We start from the raw sequence: 17,845 nt of genomic DNA, 5'->3' as shown, positions 1-17,845 counted from the left end.
ACTGGAGAAATTCGCAGGGCCACTGGAGAATTTCGCAGGGCCACTGGAGAAATTCGCAGGGCCTCTCGAGAAATTTGCAGGGCCTCTCGAGAAATTTGCAGGGCCTCTCGAAAAATCCGCAGGGCCTGTCAAAAGACAATGTCTGGCGACGCCTTCTTTTTTTTTTCTCATGGGGTGGATCGAAAACGGGAAAAAGCCGGGCTTGACGGGTCTGTCTGCAAGAAGCATTTCATTGTCGTCACAGGAATTGGGGAGTGACTGCAAACTTGGCTGTGGTCCGGCCTGGGGCTCATGGGTGCGGTGTTGCATGGCCCGAAGTATTAGCGCATGGCCCGAATTATCAGTGGCCTGCCATCGGCCGTGCCGGGCTCCTGCCCCAAAACGAGCCCATACATTTAGCTCCAAGACTGGGCGGCGTGCCTCGACACATCTGGCGATCTTCCCATTTTAAATTATTTGGAAGCCTGGGGAGATGCCTGGGCACCCAGGTACTGCACGGCCGCAGCCAGACGTGAGTCTCCAGAGCCAGTGCCAGACAGATGCACTTACATTTAACTGATTTCTGGAAAGGGCCGGGCACGCCGGGCCGGGCGCTCATCGTGCTCGATAAACACGCTCGGCCCAAACCGTTGCTAGCAATAGCGAACGGCACATTTAGTGGGGCCAGGTTAATTAGCCATTGAGGAGCGCGCGCCCCGAGCGAAGCACCAATCACATTCGAAAAACGGCTCTGGCCATTCGCAGCATGGACCTCGCGGAAGTGCGGGAAAGGCCACGAAGCCTGAGACCCAATTTAGAGCAGCGTGGTTGCCATCTTCTTGCGGCCGGGCCAAAGGCTTGACGTATGATTGGGTAATAAAGTAGGATCAGTCTCTATATTAGTATCAATTGACGTGATATTTTAGTTGGATATTCCATTTTGTTTGTAATAAGATCATGACGCTCTGAATATGGTTTGCTGTCATTAGAGTATATATTCGATAAATAGTTTTACGATCTATACCTGGCTCCCGAGCAGCGTGTCTGACGGACAGGAATGATTTTAGTTCACAAGTTAGTAATACCCGTAATCATCTTTCTTCTGTTATTCGGTTGTCTATTCTTGAAGTAACAACATTTGTATTTGAAAGACCATGGGCTCTAGTTCATTCTCTTTAGTGCTAGGTGAAAGTGGTGAGATCTCAGTTTTCCGGGACGCCACAGCCGACAAGTGCGGAGTTTTAGGGCGGTGGGCCAGGTATGATACAGAAGTATAGAATTGCGCCACAGACCGATGTCACGGAGCTTTGCAGATTTATAATGCCCTCGATACATTTGAAATCTGGTCATTATTTACGGATCCTCCCTAGCCAAGTATTACAGATCTGTGTGGCGGCCGACGTAGCCCCGCTACATTGTCCTGCGCCCAATATTACAAGACAGTATTCAGGCATATTTAATGTCCGTCTACAATCAATATACGATGCTGGCCAATATTTCAGAGCAGTATTCCAGGAATATTTAATTTCAGTCTACAACCACAATTCGATCCTGGCCAATACTACAGGTCAATATTGAGGCATATTTAATTTCAGTCTACAACCACAATTCGATCCTGGCCAATACTACAGGACAATATTGAGGCATATTTAATTTCAGTCTACAACCACAATTCGATCCTGGCCAATATAACAGAACAAAATTCCAGGCATATTTAATTTCACTCTACAACCACTATATACGATCCTGGCCAATATTACAGTATTCAGGCATACTTAATACCACTCTACAACCACTATACCCGATCCTGGCAAATATTACAGGACATTATTAAGCCGCATTTGATTTCACTCTACACCCACTAGATACATTCCTGGCCAATATTATTTCAATTTTCTTATGAGAATCTTCTTCTTTAATTTATATTTTATAATGTTCACCCCTTCATATTCATATTCGTATTCATCTATGTACTATTTTATTTTTAGAACAGTTTTCCAGGCAATACTCAATGCCACTCTACAACCACTATACGCTCCTGGCCACCCACCCCGGCGTGGCCCAAAAAGCTAGGCCCTGCGGCGCCATTGTCTCCCAGCGGGCGGCGGTTGCGGTTTTTTCCCTCGACTCTTTTTCTGGCCCGATTTTGCGCCCAGGCCCTGGCCCCGCGCTCCCCTATTCCTGCCCCGGCCTCGCCCACACGTCACTCGCTCGCCCGCCCACTGCCTCCACGCACAATTGCCAATCACCGTGACGGGCCGGATCACAAGCTTTTTCCTTTCCACTCTCCACCGCCCGGAAAAACGAATGGGTCCTCCACATCCATCCAGCCTGTGCCAGACAAAACCCACTTGATCCCTTTTGCCCCACAGCCGACTTTCCTGCGCTCGCTTGCATCTTCCCCCAGCCGCTCCAATCTGGAATTTCCATACACCTTTTGTTCCGGCCCGCCCCAAAACAGCACCCGTCTGATCCCCGACTTCTCACCGTTTTTTTTTTCCCTGCCTCGGCTCCCCGAGCACAAGCACCCAACCCAGCCCTGGCACAAAGCAAAGCCGCATATTCCCTCCAGCATTCCATGGTCACCAATTCCCCGCCCACCATCTCACTTTCTGGCGTCGGCGACACCAAGGTGCAGACGGCCCTGCTGGCGTCACATGCCCAGGTATCGCCAATCGCCATCAACGGCATTCTCGTGACTCTGGACTCGCCGGCCCCTTCTCTGGGAGACCCTGGCCACCGAGACCCCGCCGGCCTTTCGCCCCACACTTCCGCTCTTGCGGAGCTCCAGGTGCCGTCGGTTCTGGGTGACGTGTTCAACATTCTGGCGGAGCTCTTGCTGGACGCGGAGATGCATCCGCCGGCGCTCGACGCGGACTCCCCGGCCAACCTCTCTCTGTTGTTGCTCGGCGCCGCTGGCTCCACCGGCCCCTCCAATGGCCGGAGGGTTCGCTCCGGCTCGTTGTTCTCCACCAATTCCATCTGGAACGACGACGCGCTCCACAACCACTCGCCTGACCGCTCGATCTCCAGCGGGGGAGGCACGTTGGACCTCTTCCCGGACCTGTCGCATGCCGGCCTACCCTCGTCCAAGCCGAGCTCGTCGTCGTTCTTGAGCCCCAACCTCATTCCCCAGCCGGCGCCGTATGGGTTTGCCAGCCAGCCCAGGAACCGCTCCCACACGACCTCCGGGCTGACGTTTGCCCCTACTGTCCTGAAGGCGGACGCCTTCCGGCCCAACTTCTCCCCATTCTTGCATTCATCCCACGATGACCCGATGTCGTTCATCGACACGTTTGACCTTAATTCCAACGAGCTGCCCGCACAGGGGACTCGCAACCGCTCACAAACATACTCCGGCGTGTACCCGAAGATCTCCTATTCGGCCTCGCCCAGCGTGGTTGCGGGGCCTCTCTTGCAGGCCTCACAGAGCGCGTCTCAAAACATGCCTTCTTACCCTAATCAAAACATGCCTTCCTACCCTAATCGAAACATGCATCATAGCCTGCAGCCAAGCCAGCCCTCCGAGCCGTCTGGGCCTGGGGCCCATGCCAACGCCGAGCCTTTCTTGGAGGACGACTTCAACTTCTTCGACTTGCTGATCACCACAAACTTTGAAAACCCCAGTTTGGGCCCAACCAATACGCTACTCCTCGACAATGTCCCGCAGTTTCTTGACGCGTCGAAGCTTTACCGGCTTCTCAGTCAACCAACAGGAATGACTTCTGGCTTCCACAATCGCGGCGTTCTCAGCGTGCAAGTGGCTCTGACAAGCAACTCCAAAATGGCCTTGATCATATGCCCTTCTATCGAGGTGGCGATGAATCTCAAGGCCAATTTCAATCATCTAGAGATTGTTCCAGGAGCTATTCTCTATGTCGCCTTCGCCAAAGTGTCGGATAGACCGAAAGCATCTAGCTCGCATCCTGCCCCTTCGTCAACGAATCCATATGGTGACTCAAACAACTTTCACATGGGCATGTGTAAAGCTGCGACTAAAGATCGTGGTGAACCGGACGTTCGAAACAACGCAATTAAAAGCCCTCCAGATGTGGAGTTCTCGTCAATCGTGGATTCTATCCTAGCAACATGTGTGCATATTGCCGGACCCTTCCCAATTGATTTCAAAAAAGTCTCTTCAATCATAAGCAACGCAGTAAAGTATCCGAAGTCGGAATACAAGACTAGCTTTGGTTCTCTTCCTGACTCTGGCGCTGCGCGCCAGATGGATGCTCCCAAAATCAGGGAGTTGCGCAAATCCTTAGAGGCAAACGAAAAGGCCTTGCAAAGTTCCCAAAGCCCCGAGGCCGACAATGAGACCTCGGTGATGTCTCAGGCTGAGCTCGAATCTCTTGCCACTGAGATGTTGGACGAATTGCCAGAATTGTGCTACGATCATATTGGGAACACGGTTGTGCAAAAGATATTCACCGTTCTTGAATCCACGGAAATCAGATTGCAAATGGTGAAACGTATCCTTCCTTATCTAGCACTCTTGGGAACTCATAAAAATGGAACATGGGCGATTCAGAAAATAATCAATTCGTCCCAAGGCGAACCCGAGCAGAAAATTTTGATTGCGGAGAGCATTCGTCCTTTTGCAGTGAAACTCTTCAATGATCAATTTGGCAACTATGTTCTACAATGTTGTCTCAAATTCGAGTCTCCTTACAATGACTTTATTTTCGAGACGATCTGTACCAATTTTATGGAAATCAGTTCGGGAAGATTTGGAGTGCGCTGCATTAGAACAATCTTGGAGACGTTGAATGACAGCAAGTGTCCTGCGAAGAATGTCGTCACTCATGAACAGTTGGTGTTGGTGTCGAGTCTCATAGTGGAGCATGCGAATGAATTGGTTGTGAGTAGCAATGGTTCGCTTTTGATCACATGGTTCCTAGAAACGTTTCGTGGTTTCAGTAACCAGAAGCCCGATATACGGGCCGGCATTCTCTGCGAAAAGTTCTTACCTCATTTGGACAAACTATGCACCCACAAATTAGCCAATGTGACCATCTTCAAGCTTTTGAACAGCAAGAGTGATCCTACTACCAGACAAAGGATCATGGATGCCATCTTTGCCCCCTATGTCGAATGTGAGCACAATGAAGGGAAACCACCTACCAAATTGTTGGAGCACATTTTGCGCGAAAGCAACGAAAACAATGCTGGTCCGATGTTTTTGCAAAAAGTACTCTCATACACATCCCTTTTTGTTCTTGAAGATGGGAACGAAGATCCTAAGTATCACCAATTTGCTACAAGTCAAGTTAAAAGAGTTCTTCTCGAGATGCATATCGCTAATGTTCAGCCGTATAAGAAACTAATGGATGAAGTGGGTCTCTCCAATGGCCGGCTCAGCAGAACTAGCTCGAGCAACAGGAAGTCTAAACGAGGACACGGAAACATGCGCAATGGCCAAACCCATTCGCCCTATCGTAACGGTGTTCTGGTTTATTCTCAGATGGCTCAAGCCTCTAACATGGGGGCTCCAGTCGGGTATGGAGGAATCCCGAATGAGAATCAACCAGGCTATCCACCTTATGGCGCACTGTATGGAATCAACTCGATTTCAAACAATGATTCTGGTCGCGGCTTCGATACCCTGTATTTTGGTGTGGGCACCGGTGCTCCGTATGGCCCACCAGAGACTCAATTCAATCAAGATGCACATGTAATGAGACAACTTGAACAATTATCTCTTCAGTCGGCTGCCATGGGATATGCCTCCAACCCTGGAACTCCTGTTGCGGGTAGGAGCAGCCAAGATCAAAGCCTGTTTTTCTAAATTCGTGGATCCTGATCACGCTGTATTGGAAATACTATGCTACCTCAGAAGAACTAATATTCTCTTAGAAACTTGGCGGAGCAAATTTGGAGATTTGTTTTGCTAGCAAAGCGAAAGAAGAAAGAAAAGAAACATATCAATGGTCCTGCAATTTCCCAGGCCGAGCAGAGCGCCAGCTGGTAAAATACAGAGGAACGGGAGCGCATAAGCCCTTCGCATGTACATACGGCTCCCCGTATCTATCTTTGCAAATAAGCTACAACATCATATTTAAATAAAAGGAAAATCACGGCACCCGATCCATAAAGGCAATAATTATATGCACTAATCTTTTATCATACACCATGAAGTCCGCTAGGCCCGTTGTACCTTAATCTATTTCAAGGTTTCATGTGCCAGGCAGTAATAGTTGATTGTACTGCACATGTGCCAACTGAGCCTGCTAGCCCAAAATGCGAAACCAGTGTTGAAGCCGCCTTCACTTGATATCACTTTTTGTGGACTAGATACTGAGTGCAAAAATCTCAATACTACACGAGGTCAAAAGGCTTGCAAGATCCCAGAAACTGGCCTTGTTCAAATTGTGTATTAGCTGCTCTGCTCAAATAACTCTTCGCAAGCATCAGAGCTTATCATTTGTCAGCGGCTTCTTGGGATTCGCCCTTCGACAGACGTGTACCCCACGTAATTCTTAGAAACACCGATCTTTTCAGCATCTCGTTCTAAGATTACGCTTTTGAAATTTTTAAAGTTGAACCTCTGGTTATTTCTTTGTTCGTTTTAGCAGAAGAATTGACAGCATCGCCTTCATTAAGAACTCGCAGGACTCAACTAAAGGAAGGCAAATTTTGGGACCAGAACACCACCTATCAACTGACAGCGCTCCCTGTCGTTTTTCTTGTACCTTATGGCTCTCCAAAACTCCGAGGGAAGGCTATCGAAGCGGGACAAGTTGGCGTCGTATTTCTCGGCGCTGACCCCGGCATATCATCAAAACGACTATCACACCCTCGATAACGAGCAGGGTGACTACCAGGCAATGCACCAATCAATTTTGCACGAGCGGCACCACTCTAAAGTGCACAGATCGCAGATTCAGATGCACAATGTGGTGCACTCAAGGCTCTTACAGTTGCCCACTGAGGTGCTACTCCAGATCTTCAAGTACTTGGACAAGCGAGATTTGTTTTCCCTCTTGACTGTCTGCCGTGACTTGTCCAGTCTCATCGTTGAGATCATGTGGTTCAGGCCAAACATGCAGAGTGATACTGCCTTCCAGAAAATCAAAGATATCTTAGAACTTCCTCGTGGGCTAACGCACTGGGATTACCGAAACTACATCAAGCGACTCAACCTCTCTTTCATGACCAAGTTTGTTGACGACGAACTCTTGGATCTCTTTAGAGGGTGTCCGAAATTGGAGAGATTAACATTGGTCAACTGCACTAAGCTTAACCACATGCCGATTTCTCGAGTATTGAAGAATTGCAACAGGTTGCAGTCCATCGACATGACTGGTGTGCAAGATATACAAGATGACATAATTTATGCATTGGCCCAAAATTGTCCGCGTTTGCAAGGGCTCTATGCCCCAGGCTGTGGCAATATATCCGAAGAAGCTATTATTCAGTTATTACAATCGTGCCCCATGCTCAAAAGAATCAAGTTTAATAACAGCGAGAATATCAGCGATAGAAGCATATTGGCGATGTACGAGAATTGCAAGTCATTGGTGGAAATTGACCTTCACAACTGTCCGAATGTCACGGACACTCATTTGAAACGTATTTTTGCCGAACTAAGTCAGCTTCGTGAGTTTCGCATCAGCAACGCGGCGGGTATCACAGACGATCTTTTCGAGCTCATCCCGGATGATTGTTTTTTGGATAAATTGCGAATCATTGATGTCACAGGGTGCAACGCCATCACCGACAAGCTTGTGGAGCGAATGGTTAGATGTGCTCCTCGTCTAAGAAACGTGGTGCTTTCGAAGTGTATGCAAATTGGTGACGCTTCTCTCAGACATCTTACCAAACTAGGCCGCAGTTTACATTACATTCACCTCGGTCACTGTGCCCTGGTCACGGACTTTGGTGTTCAAGCGCTCGTGAGAAATTGCCATCGCATTCAATACATCGATCTAGCCTGTTGCTCACAGCTCACTGACTGGACCTTGATTGAGCTTTCAACATTGCCCAAACTCAGAAGAATTGGCCTTGTAAAGTGCAACATGATAACCGATTCAGGTATCATGGAATTGGTACGTCGCCGTGGGGAGCAAGATTGTCTTGAGAGAGTCCATTTGTCTTATTGCACTCAATTGACCATAGGACCCATTTTTTGTCTCTTGAAGAGCTGTCCGAGGCTCACCCATTTGTCGTTAACGGGTATTTCTGCCTTTCTCCGCAGAGAGATCACTCAATACTGCAGAGACCCACCACCTGATTTTACAGAAAATCAGAAATCCTCGTTTTGTGTATTTTCTGGCCAGGGGGTTGGAAAACTCAGAAGCTATCTAGCATCTTTGATGGATCAACGAGCTTATATGTTGGAGCAGTACGCATATCAAAACCATATGAGTGCAGTGACGCCAATAGGGGCTGTCAGAGCACCCGATGGAATGGTCGTTGAGCCAAGTGCAATGGACGCAAACGGTTTGGCAATCACTCCATCTCCGCCGAATGAAACCCTTGGTAACCCAGCGTTCCCATCCAGACCTGGTACAAACGGATTTACGAACTTGAATGAAGAAGAAATGCAAACCTGGGCGCAACGACGCGGCTTGGGGCAATTAAGGAGGACGCAGGTCAATCAGCAGAACCGCTTCGATACAAATGAATCGAGATTCAACGAAACAGACGCAATTCTTCGGCAACTTCTCACCCTCGAACAACAAAACAGGCAACGATTGGCAACATTTCACAATGCTGCACAAGCATTTCAGCCTGATCCGGTAGCAAATGGTCTCGGCATCAGACCCCTCATGGAACCTCGGCTTTACCAAGGCCCTACTTTTGAAGAGCAGGATACTGAGATGGATGCAGTTGATTTGTTTCCCAGGACTCATGATGCCCAAAATGGAGGGCACTAAGCATTCTTCACTTCATGTTTTTAAATTTTTCCTTTGTTGGTATACAATCTGACTTATTCACTGCCCATTCTGATCAATGTCAAGATCATTTTCACTGGCGCTATAGCGTGCTTCCAATTCTCGTGCTCTCATGTCGATGCCAGCTTCCTCGTAACAAGCTAGTTTGTAAAATAAGTACGACACTATATCGTCTTTGTGTAGATCAGCAGAACGCGACAACCTTTTCAAAAATGCCTTTTTCAACAGGGAAGATGTACTTTCCTCGATACGAGCGGCTGTTCCCGGAGCATTGTACGACGATACGGAGGCACATAGCGGCGAGGAACTCACATTTGACTCGTTTTGGACGCAGCTGGTTCTGGAACAGGTCATCGGAGTCGTTGAAGCAGATGGGTGCTTATGCCAGTACGACTTGCAGTCATGATACAATTTTGTGAGCACCCGGCGTTTGCGGAACCAAGCCACATTCTTCAGCTCTTCTTCCATCAAACATTTCAAGGGCAAAGACCGACGCACCTCCATTCTTTGCTCAAGCAGGTGACGGCGGCAATAAAAGCTATTTCTGCACACGTGGGCATTGGTCTGCACACCACAGATGTAGTCGGTCTGGTCCTCCTGAATACTCAAGATTTGGCTTGGAGTGAGATTGCACACCGCGTCGAAACCATCGTAGCTATGTACGGGTGGAAGAGCCGAGGAGGTGTTTTCGAGAATGAGGCCCGGTCTGTGGAGTTTCCGAAGCGGCGACAGAATCACCGGAGGAGACGAGATGGGTTCCGGGGTCAGATCACAGAACATTATGGTCACAGTTGCCGCTGGCTTTACGTGTGTGTAGACTTTTTACAGCTACCCCAGATCCCGGGATATGATGAGTAGGAATGTCTCCCTTTTGGTGGTGTTTAGGTTCTAGGGCCGACGTATTTGTTCTTTGTGGAACAAGTTTGGCTTTTCAAAATTAAACAGAGACGTACTGAGTAGCGCTTGCGTTCTTTAATGAGAAAAGAGTTGTAGCTTGATGTGTTCTTTGTTGGAGAGGACGTACATCAGTCCAGCATTAGCGGCTGCAAACGGTCAGAGATGGTCATGTGATGAACCATGGCGCGTCGTTGTTTGCAGCCAGTGGAACAAGACACTGTACATACAATTGGCGTTTTTTAAGGAGAGCATCAAAGATGCATTAATACAAAGCATTGTTAAGAATCACGGTCATTTTTAGCATGAACCCGCTGTGGGGCACTCTTCAGGCGTGCTGGGTTTCACTCCAGTTGCACCAGCCCTAAAGCCAATGATGTCATTCGGCGCTAGTGGTAACGATCTGGGAGCAAGTCAGGCACTGGGCCGCATCATATGATCTTTTGGGTGTGCGTAGATCAAGAACTCATACACGTGCAAAAAGGCCATATTTCATGAGGAACTCACTAAATCCAAAGCTCCGGAAAATATTGTGTAATTGTCCAGGCCTTTTCTACTCCGACGGCTCAGCGCTGCATCCATCGCACTACATAACAATACGCGCAGCAAACCACTATATCCCTGGAACCAACACCCCCAACAAAATGCAAAATACGCGTGAGCACCAGAAATCCAAGATGTCATGACGGAATCAAGGTTCCCGAACCACTCAGCCAAACGCCGTATCTTGTTCAGGGCGCAAGCAGCCTTTGGGAACGTCCTCTGTCCGGTGCGCGGGGCACTAGCCCTACGCTCAGGCCTCTGCACGTGACCCGCAGTGTGCCATTCTGTGTGCCGCACTACAAAAATTTTCCGAGCTGGGGTGCGACCAGCTGAGAAAACTTGCACGAGAAACAACCAGGCGCTTTTTTAACTCTACCTCCACAACACAGCAAGATGTATGTAAATCCCCCGGCAACGTGGAAATGGCCAAGTCTTGACATGTATCCGGGCGTCTGAAACCATGCAATGTCCAAATCCAGCAAACGGCTGGCGTGAACTCTTGAAACCGCCACATTCTATAGATGGGCACCCGAGACATATTTTCCCCATCACAGCCACCAGACGCTTGCCTCACCCCTCCCCCCTTTAAAACTTCCGTATCATCATACTAACTATTCAGGACTAAGAGAACAAAGAAGGTCGGTATCACTGGTAAGTTCGGTGTCAGATATGGTTCTTCCTTGAGAAGACAAACCAAGAAGTTGGAAGTTCAGCAACACGCCAAGTACGACTGCTCCTTCTGCGGTAAGAGAACCGTCAAGAGAGGCGCTGCTGGTATCTGGACCTGCAAGGCTTGCAAGAAGACCGTTGCCGGTGGTGCTTACACGGTTTCCACCGCCGCCGCTGCCACTGTCAGATCCACCATCCGTCGTTTGAGAGACATGGCCGAGGCTTAAGCGTCTTGTCATGATTACGTCTGTATATTGAAACTATAATCTTTCTTGGAAAATGCGTACCTGTAGACCCGATGAATTCGTCACCTATGTCCTGGTGGTGCCTCCGCGCGCACCCGTACCTCCGCGGCCAGCGGCCCCAGACGTGATCTGGCACCCAAGAACGCATGGATTGTCTTCTCCAGGTCTTCCCTGAGGCAGATGTTCCAGTTCCCCAAAATCCACTCGTTTCCTCCCTTCTACACCAAGCAGAGCAATGCCACGATTCTAGAAAACCAGCTAAACGAGTGGTGCACGGTGGTGCTTCTGTACTGCCAGTACCACAAGATCTACATACTATCGCCCCAGGGTGCCGTTTTGAGCAAGCAGAATGACGGCGAGCCGGTTGAAGGATTGTTCGAGAACAGCGACATCGAGCGGCGCGTGTCGCCCGACTTCTGCCGCGACATTCTCCACCACCTTATCCACAAGGTCAAGCGGGCCACCTACGTCAACAGCAAGAATCAGGACGCCGGCGTCTTGATACTCTGGCGCACCTTGGAGGAGTGGGCCGAGCTTCTCCGGGACCACGTTGAAAAGACGGGGCAGTTGGGCTCCATTTTGACCGTGTACGAGTTGACCAAGCTGGAGGACTCGGCGATCCACGAGGAGTTGCGGAACATCGACAGCACGCTATTCGTGCGGATCTTGCAGGTGTTGACGAAGCAGGGGAAGGCGCAGATCATCAAGTCTGAGGACAACCCTGCGGAGATCGGCGGCGTGAAGATCGTCTGAGTAGTTATACATATGCCTCTAGTTTTCTTACGGATTGTAGGCCTGCCGCGGCGGTCCACGGCTGGCGCTGGGGCCGTCTAATGGCAAATATTGAAGATCATGGGGCATTTGCTCTGGCTGAAAAAAGGTGCCTTTGTCGCGAGACGGATCCGACCAAGGCGTATATTTCAGCCCACAGCTGTAGACATGCGAGAGAGGGTATGGTGTGAGGATTTCGGGGGATCGGGTGCTTCCGTTTGGCGGGAAGTGACATGAGGTTCTTGAGAAACTGTCGGGTATTTTGTGTAGCAGATGTCTGATGAGTGGGCACGAAGCATGCCATGTGCGTTGTTGCGAAACAACATCTGACGGGAACCACAGCCGGAGAAGCTTGTTGGGTTTGCCCAGTGATGATTCTGACCGATGGCCAGGTATCAAGTCGTTTCCAGAAGCGGGGTTTTATGCGGGCTGGAAGAACGCTGATCGTGGCCATATTTCTTTGCTGTAATGCATGTGTTTGCTGGCTTGCCTTGTCTTTGCTGAGATAGCTTCTGTTCACTGAAACCTTCTGTTCGCTGAGATAGCTTCTGTTCACTGAAACCTTCTGTTCGCTGAGATAGCTTCTGTTCACTGAAACCTTCTGTTCGCTGAGATAGCTTCTGTTCACTGAAACCTTCTGTTCACTGAAACCTTCTGTTCGCTGAGATAGCTTCTGTTCGCTGAAACCTCCTATTCGCTAAAAAACGTTCCCTCGCTGAAACGTCGTTTGTTTGCTGGAATCGCTTCTGTTTGTAAAGCCTTCGCCCCCGCAGCTATTTGTCTTTGCTGCACGACGAGTCGGATACAAGCACCGTTGGAAGAGGCCGTAAGAAACACCGATTCTGCGCGTCAGCCCCAGCAACGCTTGATCGCTATACCCTTCTACTTCGGGTAGGAAAACATAGTATACTCGTCTCGAGTGAGTCCCTGTGGAGCTCTGACTTGAGTGCTGACACCAAACCGCCGCTTCACAAAACCGTCGGCGCACACGTAAACATTCACAGCCGGATTTGGACAGCCAGGCGTTTCTGGTACAACGCTACGCTTGCCCTCTACACTTGGCAAGGAACATTGAAACATAGTCTCTGGCACCAAAAGAACATTGAAACATAGTCTCTGGCACCAACAAGCGAGGGCTCAGCCGCTCGCCAAAAAAGCTACGATTTTTTTTTTTTGTTTCTTCTTTAGCCACAGTCTACTTGACAATTGGGTGAACTCCAAATACCAGCTGTCGGCAAAGCAAAGCCCCAGCCCAGCAGTGTCTGATCTACCGAGACATGCAAAGGAGCCCGTGCAATAAAGCCGGGCCGGGCCTGCACACGCGCGCTCGCGTCTGGCATCGCGCAACACCTCATCGAGGTTTTTTCTTCGTCCCCCCAACCTTTTTCTTTCCTCCTTCCCGCTTAAATTCTTCGTTTAAGAGGGCAAGTGTAACATTTCTGCAGGCCTGCGTCACCGTCCGTGGAACACATTCCTGTATCAGCCCGACCTTTCATATCCGGTGGTTTTTTCATCCGTGCTCCGACTATCGCTGGGCACCCGAAAACCTCCAGCAACACAGTGCCTGACCACCCCCTTCGGGTTCTAGCCACGCGCATTTCTCTCCCTACTTACGTCTAGCCGCTGCTATGAAGTACGTTGTTGTATCCGGCGGAGTCATCTCCGGAATCGGAAAGGGCGTCTTGGCGTCGTCCACCGGCTTGTTGTTCAAGACCTTGGGCTACCGCGTGACGTCCATCAAAATCGACCCCTACATGAACATTGACGCCGGCACCATGTCGCCCTTGGAGCACGGCGAGTGCTTTGTGTTGAACGACGGCGGCGAGGTCGACTTGGACTTGGGGAACTACGAGCGGTACCTCAACATCACCTTGACCAAGGACCACAACATCACCACGGGCAAGATCTACTCGCACGTGATCGAGAAGGAGCGCAAGGGCGACTACTTGGGCAAGACCGTGCAGGTGGTGCCTCACATCACCGGGGCCATCCAGCTGTGGATCGAACGCGTGGCGCGTGTGCCCGTGGACGAGTCTGGCTTGGAGCCCGAGGTGTGCATCATCGAGTTGGGCGGCACTGTCGGCGACATCGAGAGCGCGCCCTTTGTGGAGGCGTTGCGGCAGTTCCAGTTCCGCGTGGGCCCGGAGAACTTCGCGTTGATCCACGTGTCGCTCGTGTTGGTGATCCACGGCGAGCAGAAAACCAAGCCCACGCAGGCCGCCATCAAGGACTTGCGGTCGTTGGGCTTGACGCCGGACATGATTGCGTGCCGGTGCTCCGAGGAGTTGGAGGTGGCCACGGTGCACAAGATCGGCATGTTCTGCCACGTGGGCCCGGAGCAGGTGGTGGCCATCCGCGACGTCAACTCCACGTACCACGTGCCGTTGTTGTTGCAGGAGCAGAAGATGATCCAGTTCTTGTCGCGCAAGTTGCGGTTGGAGCCCGCGTCGTTGGCGCCCGCGGCCAGGGCGCGCGGCGAGAGGTTGATGGCGTCGTGGAGAACCATCACGTCGGCCCACGACAAGTCCATCGAGACCGTGACCATCGCGCTCGTGGGCAAGTACACCAACTTGAAGGACTCGTACTTGTCCGTGATCAAGGCCTTGGAGCACTCGGCCATGCGGTGCTACCGCCGCTTGAAGATCGAGTGGGTGGAGTCCTCGGACTTGGAGGAGGCCACCAAGGACAGCGACTTGGCCAAGTACCACAAGGCGTGGCACTTGGTGTGCCAGGCCGACGGCATCTTGGTGCCCGGCGGCTTCGGCTCGCGCGGAATCGAGGGCATGGTGGCCGCGGCCCACTACGCCCGCGAGAACAACACGCCGTACTTGGGTGTGTGCTTGGGCATGCAGGTGGCCGTGATCGACGTTGTGCGGTCCAAGTTGGGCTTCGAGCACTCGACGTCCATGGAGTTCGACCCGGACGGCGACGAGGCCACGGCCGCGGTGGTGTACATGCCAGACGTGGACCAGGTCAACTTGGGCGGCACCATGAGATTGGGGATCCACACCACCAAGTTCTCGCCCGACTCGGAGTGGTCCAAGTTGAGGAAGTGCTACGGCGGCGCGGCCAGCGTGATGGAGAGACACCGGCACCGATACGAGGTCAACCCCAAGCTCATTGGCCAGATCGAGGCGCACGGCTTGAGGTTCATTGGCAAGGACGAGTCCGAGGCGCGCATGGAGATTGTGGAGCTCAAGGACCACAAGTTCTTTGCCGGCACCCAGTACCACCCCGAGTACTGCTCCAAGGTCTTGGACCCCTCCCGGCCGTTTTTGGGCTTGGTGGCGGCCGCGGCCGGCATCTTGGACGACGTCTTGGCCAGGGCCGACATCCACGAGAAGGGCGAGTTCTAGGACTGGTGCCCTGTAGAGATATTTTTGTACAGCGATCCTCGACACTATATAGCCAATTGCATAATTCCTGGAGCCGTGTTCGGGAGCTGTATTCCCAGGTGCACATTCGCCGGCGCCGCGTGGGGCCGAGGGTGCTGTTGCGCCGGAGTGCTGGGCGCATGTTTGGATCGGGCCTTTGCGTGGTGGTCTCTTCTGACATTGCGTGCTGGTCTCTCCTGACATTGCGTGCTGGTCTTTCCTTTGACATAGCGATGACATTGCTCCCAAATCTCTCCTATGACATTGCTCCCAAATCTCTCCTATGACATTGCTCACAGGTTACTCTGAGGGCCCACCACTTCCCCGCTCACGCAGCTGGGGCGACCGTCCATATATGCTGGTCAATGGCGACAACGGCCTTTCCTGCTGGCAGGCGTCAGTCAGGCCAGGCCACGTGGAGGCAGCTGCAGAAGAATCGCCCGGCCTCGACAGGCTTGCCCCAGCATGGTGCGTCTAAACTCGGCCTCGGCGATAGCGGGTGTTCCATGCGGCTGGCGTTTTTCTGACTGCGCCACACAGAACCTCCTCGGTGAAAAAAGCCCCCCGCTGACAGGCCGCAGGAAGCAGGCCCATTCTAGGCATCTGCTCTGCCGGCACCTGCCGGCACGGTCTAATTCGGGGCCACAGCCGCAAGAAAAGCCTCGAACGCCGCCGCGTCCGCCAAGCCCTCGATCCGCATGAGCTGCTGCCGGCCCAAGCGGGCAAGCCTCGGCATGTCCGCCAACACCTGCTCGGACTTCCTGGCCGCGTAAAGCGCCTTGCCGGCTGCGCTCTCCCACAACGAGCTCTGCGCCACGAGGTACACGCCAAGCCAGCCTTTCGTGTACGAGCCGTTGATCTCCACGCTGCGGAGAAAACAGTCTCTGGCGTGCTCGAGCACCGCCACGTTCTCGGCCATGGCGTCCTTCCTGTCCAGCCTCAACCCACACAAGTAGAGGTGGCGGAGGTACAAGTTGAGCCCCGCTTTGTAGAACATGTTGTGCGCGAGCGGGCGGTGCAAGAGCACCTCCTTGAAGCAGAACGCCGCCTTGTCGTAGTGGCCCACGGAGCTGTACACGTCGCCCAACTCGGCCCACACCACCTCGTCCGCAGGCTGCAAGTCCAAGTACCGCGTCAAGCTCTGGATGTACTCCGGGGCGCTGTAGGCGCCGCCGGCGGCCCGGCGCGACAATGTCGCCAAGCGCCTTGCCGCCCGGAGCTCGTCCGGGTCCGAGCCTAGCGTGCTGATGGCCGTCTGGATGTCGCCGGTGGCCTCGGCGTACATCAGCCGCAAGACCCGGATCTTCTGCGACTTGTGCGCGGCAAACTGGTCGTTGAACTGGTCCAAGTACGACTTGGCCTCCACGTCGTGGTTGGTGAGGAGCAGGAGGTGGAACTGGAGCTCGTAAAGGGCATAGCGATCGCCGGTGTCGAGCAGGTCGCCCGCGGCCCGGAGGTACTGGCCCACCTCGGCGTGGAGGGCGTGCAACGTGGCGGGGCCGAGCGAGGAAAACACGCCCGACGACAAGAGGTCCAAGTAGCGCTGCTTGAGAAGATTGGACATGGTGGGGTGTGTTTGTGAGGATGGGCAGAGGAAGTATGTAGCCGGGGCCTGGCGCGGGAGAAGCGCGGCGCGGCCCTAGGGCCTGGCGCTGTTTTCCGGAGGCCCTGGCGCGGATTCGCACGGCGCGCGCGATCTTGGGCCTGGGAGAACGGGCCTCGCGAATCAAGGTGGGGGAAGGCGAGGGGGAGTAGAGGGAAGGGGAAAAATGGGGGGAGGGGAAGAAATGGGGGAACAAATGCGGGAACAAATGCGGGAACAAATGCGGGAACAAATGCGGGAAGGGCGATTTAGGTATATAAAGGTGGGAGGGTGGTGGTTTCCGGGGGAAGATGGGAAGAGAGTGGGAAGAGAGTGGTGGGAGTATTGAGGGTTAGTGGGACGGTGCAGCGGTGGGGATACGAGGGGAGCGAGTGGAGTGAGAAGGAAGGGAGAAGAAAGGGAGAAGGAGGGAGAAGGAGGGAGAAGGAGTGAGGATAGAGTGAGAATAAAATTTCAATTAGTGAGAAGAAAGTGGTAAGAAGTGATAATGATGGGTGATGAAGTGACAAGGAAGTTATAATAATGTTATCATGACGTGAGAAAGACGTGAGAGATCTGATGATAAAGTGAGAATGGAGTGAGTGGAGTGAGAAGAAAGTGCGAAGGAAGTGAGAGGAGTGAGAATGAACTGAGAATGAACTAAGGAAGTTATTATACAATGAAAATATAGTGACAATCAAGTGACAATAATAATTTAATAAGTGAGAACAGAGTCAGAAGAAAGTGGGAAGGAAATGAGTATACAGTAAAAATCAAGTGAGAATATAATTTTAATACGTGATAATAAAGTGTAAAAAAATGATAATGAAGTGGTAATGAAGTGACAAGGAAATTATAAGAATGCTATTATAAAGTGATGATGAAGTGACA

At 51.8% G+C, this 17,845-nt stretch overlaps 9 protein-coding genes across 9 annotated transcripts in view; 5 read left to right on the top strand and 4 right to left on the bottom strand.

Moving 5' to 3' along the window:
* METBIDRAFT_103101 (uncharacterized protein) overlaps nt 1–774 on the bottom strand; it is a 3,640-nt gene extending 2,866 nt beyond the window's left edge. The window contains exon 1 of the mRNA XM_018853734.1: nt 153–774. Coding sequence (XP_018713744.1) covers nt 153–309 — 157 coding nt within the window. The 5' untranslated portion in view covers nt 310–774. The remainder of the gene's footprint in view (nt 1–152) is intronic.
* Nucleotides 775–2,557: 1,783 nt separating this feature from the next.
* Nucleotides 2,558–5,767, top strand: METBIDRAFT_76305 (ARM repeat-containing protein; the record flags this gene model as incomplete). The annotated part of the gene is made up of 3 exons (XM_018858508.1): nt 2,558–2,631; nt 2,926–3,081; nt 3,148–5,767. 3 exons carry the CDS (start codon nt 2,558–2,560, stop codon nt 5,765–5,767), a joined length of 2,850 nt encoding a protein of 949 aa, XP_018713743.1.
* A 907-nt stretch (nt 5,768–6,674) lies between these two features.
* Nucleotides 6,675–8,858, top strand: GRR1 (SCF ubiquitin ligase complex subunit; the record flags this gene model as incomplete). The annotated part of the gene is made up of 1 exon (XM_018859406.1): nt 6,675–8,858. The coding sequence occupies one exon, from the start codon at nt 6,675–6,677 to the stop codon at nt 8,856–8,858; it is 2,184 nt and encodes a 727-aa protein (XP_018713742.1).
* Nucleotides 8,859–8,915: 57 nt separating this feature from the next.
* Nucleotides 8,916–9,656, bottom strand: METBIDRAFT_9544 (uncharacterized protein; the record flags this gene model as incomplete). Its single annotated transcript, XM_018859405.1, has 1 exon — nt 8,916–9,656. The coding sequence occupies one exon, from the start codon at nt 9,654–9,656 to the stop codon at nt 8,916–8,918; it is 741 nt and encodes a 246-aa protein (XP_018713741.1).
* A 512-nt stretch (nt 9,657–10,168) lies between these two features.
* Nucleotides 10,169–10,539, bottom strand: METBIDRAFT_103077 (uncharacterized protein). Its single transcript, XM_018853732.1, has one exon. It carries the CDS (start codon nt 10,452–10,454, stop codon nt 10,263–10,265), a length of 192 nt encoding a protein of 63 aa, XP_018713740.1. The 5' UTR covers nt 10,455–10,539; the 3' UTR covers nt 10,169–10,262.
* Nucleotides 10,540–10,778: 239 nt separating this feature from the next.
* Nucleotides 10,779–11,209, top strand: RPL43A (60S ribosomal eL43 domain-containing protein; the record flags this gene model as incomplete). The annotated part of the gene is made up of 2 exons (XM_018859250.1): nt 10,779–10,804; nt 10,933–11,209. 2 exons carry the CDS (start codon nt 10,779–10,781, stop codon nt 11,207–11,209), a joined length of 303 nt encoding a protein of 100 aa, XP_018713739.1.
* A 198-nt stretch (nt 11,210–11,407) lies between these two features.
* On the top strand, nt 11,408–11,980 carry METBIDRAFT_38124 (ESCRT-II subunit protein; the record flags this gene model as incomplete). The annotated part of the gene is made up of 1 exon (XM_018856957.1): nt 11,408–11,980. One exon carries the CDS (start codon nt 11,408–11,410, stop codon nt 11,978–11,980), a length of 573 nt encoding a protein of 190 aa, XP_018713738.1.
* Nucleotides 11,981–13,384: 1,404 nt separating this feature from the next.
* URA7 (CTP synthase) lies at nt 13,385–15,793 on the top strand. Its single transcript, XM_018855479.1, is given in 2 exon segments — nt 13,385–13,444; nt 13,464–15,793. The coding sequence occupies 1 exon segment, from the start codon at nt 13,627–13,629 to the stop codon at nt 15,352–15,354; it is 1,728 nt and encodes a 575-aa protein (XP_018713737.1). The 5' UTR covers nt 13,385–13,444; nt 13,464–13,626; the 3' UTR covers nt 15,355–15,793.
* On the bottom strand, nt 15,632–17,343 carry METBIDRAFT_29774 (uncharacterized protein). Its single transcript, XM_018855478.1, has one exon. The coding sequence runs from the start codon at nt 16,934–16,936 to the stop codon at nt 16,004–16,006; it is 933 nt and encodes a 310-aa protein (XP_018713736.1). The 5' UTR covers nt 16,937–17,343; the 3' UTR covers nt 15,632–16,003.
* Nucleotides 17,344–17,845: the final 502 nt, after the last annotated feature.

This window comes from Metschnikowia bicuspidata (assembly GCF_001664035.1).
Source record: "Metschnikowia bicuspidata var. bicuspidata NRRL YB-4993 chromosome Unknown METBIscaffold_1, whole genome shotgun sequence".
NCBI lineage: Eukaryota > Fungi > Ascomycota > Pichiomycetes > Serinales > Metschnikowiaceae > Metschnikowia > Metschnikowia bicuspidata.
This window is presented reverse-complemented; position numbering and strand designations above follow the sequence as displayed.

Bases quoted from the DNA above. Each gene is read 5' to 3' on its own strand.
- METBIDRAFT_103077 (XM_018853732.1), bottom strand. From the start codon at position 10,454: ATGACATCTTGGATTTCTGGTGCTCACGCGTATTTTGCATTTTGTTGG.
- URA7 (XM_018855479.1), top strand. From the start codon at position 13,627: ATGAAGTACGTTGTTGTATCCGGCGGAGTCATCTCCGGAATCGGAAAG.
- METBIDRAFT_29774 (XM_018855478.1), bottom strand. From the start codon at position 16,936: ATGTCCAATCTTCTCAAGCAGCGCTACTTGGACCTCTTGTCGTCGGGC.